This window comes from Penaeus monodon, chromosome 19, assembly GCF_015228065.2.
Source record: "Penaeus monodon isolate SGIC_2016 chromosome 19, NSTDA_Pmon_1, whole genome shotgun sequence".
Taxonomy (NCBI): Eukaryota; Metazoa; Arthropoda; class Malacostraca; order Decapoda; family Penaeidae; genus Penaeus; species Penaeus monodon.
The window spans coordinates 46490337-46492940 of record NC_051404.1 but is presented as its reverse complement, the minus strand read 5'-3'; the positions used below and the strand labels follow the sequence as shown (position 1 = coordinate 46492940).

General features: G+C 44.1%; 1 protein-coding gene across 3 annotated transcripts in view; it reads right to left on the bottom strand.

Annotated features, from left to right (window-relative positions):
• LOC119585264 (sarcoplasmic calcium-binding protein, alpha-B and -A chains) overlaps positions 1-2604 on the bottom strand; it is a 15585-nt gene that overhangs the window by 2864 nt on the left and 10117 nt on the right. Inside the window, exon 4 of one of the 3 annotated variants that reach the window (XM_037933938.1) lies at positions 2202-2331. In XM_037933938.1, coding sequence (XP_037789866.1) covers positions 2202-2331 — 130 coding nt within the window. Of the gene's footprint in view, positions 1-1159; positions 1290-1439; positions 1570-2201; positions 2332-2604 lie in introns of all 3 variants that reach the window. The other 2 variants (XM_037933940.1, XM_037933937.1) reach the window with 2 other exon arrangements.

Sequence of the window (2604 nt, the reverse complement as noted above, 5' to 3'; positions counted from 1 at the left end):
AGAATGATACAACCAAAATGGAGAAACTAAATTGTCCCAAGGGGTTAATACTTTACTTAGGAGAGGGAAGCGGTTGTACCAGAGGCTTGCCAAACAAGCGCCTTTGGGGCTTGCCCCAAATCCCCCCCCCGGGTGTTTAAACTTAAGAGCCAGTTATTTCTACTTTTATTTATACATCAGCAGCCAAAATGGGGATTCAGATTGTCTGTGCCAATACAACGTGAGTCCCCCACTCTACTATGCAAGCATCTCTCATTTTAATGTACATAACACCTGATGTCTAAGAGAAGTATATGATTGGTAATCAGGTTCTACAGAATTAGGCATCCGATGCCAATTTTTGGTATTGTTGGCAAAACAAATTTCTAATACTTAGAGAACGAAACCCAAATTGTGTTTAATTTGATAACTTTAAAACTCATAAGACACACTTGCCGCTACTGTTTAAGTGAGCATAGATGCATTCCCGTGCGGTAGCAATACACTGCAACTGGCGTTTTAAAAAATGCTACGTTTTAAAGTCAATTTGGGCCTTTAAACTTTTTAGCAATAAACCTTTGAAGGCAAAAGAAAACTGTCATAAGCCTTGCCCACACAAACGTTCTGTACAGCCTGCTTGAACTCGTCAATTGACACCTCTCCGTCCTGGAACCAATAAGGAAGATCAGGGATGAATCAACCGAAAGGCCAGCCTCACGTGAAACGAAGCGAAAGATCTGTAATAAGGCCTTTTTACTCGGAAATTTAAAAAAACCTCTTATCTTAGATCTTGAAGAGGTGGCGAAACATGGGCTGAGATAATGGAGAGAGAAAGAAGAAGTGATGAGCAGAAGAAGTGGGAAGCCGATAACGAACCTCGAACTGGTCGCACATACCGTTCAGATCAATGGTTTTAAAGTGATTCACAATGAACACCTTAAAGGCGTTCGGGAACTCATCGAAAGTCTTGCTTAGGCAGGCGTCCTTGACCGCCTTCTTGAACTCTTGGCTGGAAATCTCCCCGTCCTGGAAGTAGGGATGAGGTCAAGGGAGGAAACCAGGGGGTTGGAACACCGGTTTGGGCTAGTTATATCTAGACGACTGTGGTGGTTAAGGTGTTGGTTGTGATGCATAGTGTTGATGTGACGCCTCTACTAGCAACAAGTTTTCGACAACGTACCGTTCACATCAATGGTCTTAAACTGGTTAGCAATGAATGTTTTGAAGGCAGTAGGGAAGGTATTGTAAACCTTGCCGCTGCAATTCTTCTGCACTGCCTGCTTGAATTCGTCAACGGTCACCTCGCCGTCCTGCAAACGTCAGATGAAATTTAAACTGTGAACTCCCTACATTGGTAATATTGCCCGTTGCACATGGCCTAAGCCATGAGTTTAGAGGTGTTAGCTGCTTGCTAGGGATGCTCAGCTCTCACACGCCAAAAGGCATGGTAATGAACGTACCGTTAACGTCAATAGCCTTGAACTGGTTGGCAATGAAAACCTTGAAGGCACCGGGGAATTCGCCGTATTTCTTGCCCTGGCAATGCTTCTGCACAGCCTGCTTGAACTCGTCGACAGTTACCTCGCCGTCCTGAAAACGTGAAGACATAACCTACTGAAACCCCAAGGATGATGCTAGGGACTCTGAGATCAATCCATTAGGAGAGGAGGGGTTTCTTGAGTCTGTGTGATGTGGTTTCGGTTTGTCTTGGCAATGCAATCGAAGGTGTAGTTTTGACATTCGTAAGTGACTATGACACTGGCGTCTGTTGCTGCTGGTGATCAGGTGCTTGAGGGTGATAGGGCATGCCTTACCCTTCTGTAGATATTCTTCGTAGTGCAACGTCTCTACGATGAGCGAATGAAGGTGTAAGGAAAGGGCATGATATAATGGATCAGGCATGAATGTGAGGATGAAGCTGTTTATGTGTGAAAAGAGATTCGGATAGTGGAGGTGGCTTAGAAGCTCCCACACATGTGTGATGAGAAGTTAGAGGTGACTTAGAATGAGAGACGAAAGAGTGCAGTCAGGATGCTGAAAGTAAAATGTAATCTCAAGCTCTACCCAGGCAAAATGGAGAAACAGCTAGAAAGGCCTACGCGTCATGCTCCAATCACAGAGCAGCCGGGATTGAGCTTCTACAGTGGAATGCTACCAGCAGTTATCGTTAGTGTGCTCCTAGAGGCGAAGTCTGGTGGCAGTGTGCAGACAATACCACCTACCGTTCACGTCAACGGTCTTGAAAAAGTTTGAAATGACTACTTTGAAGCACGTAGGGAAGTCATTAAAACTCTTGCCAACACAGACGTTCTGCACTGCCTTCCTGAATTCGTCGACAGTGACCTCACCATTCTGCAAGGCACCAGTTGTTGCACCTACAGTGATCAACCGTGATCCACAACCATCAGAAATTCTTATCTGATTCATACCTGACGTCCATCTGATAAACCTTGATCAAAAAGTGGCTTGAGGAGGAAAATAAAAATCTCACAAACGCATGTAGTACACTACACAAAATATCATTCACATCGCACGTTCATTTCTTGTCCTAATGTTCGTTTATATTCCTGAAACCTGTTTTCTTGTAATGATCACTGTCTGTGTATCTTTTTTTTTAAATATGAT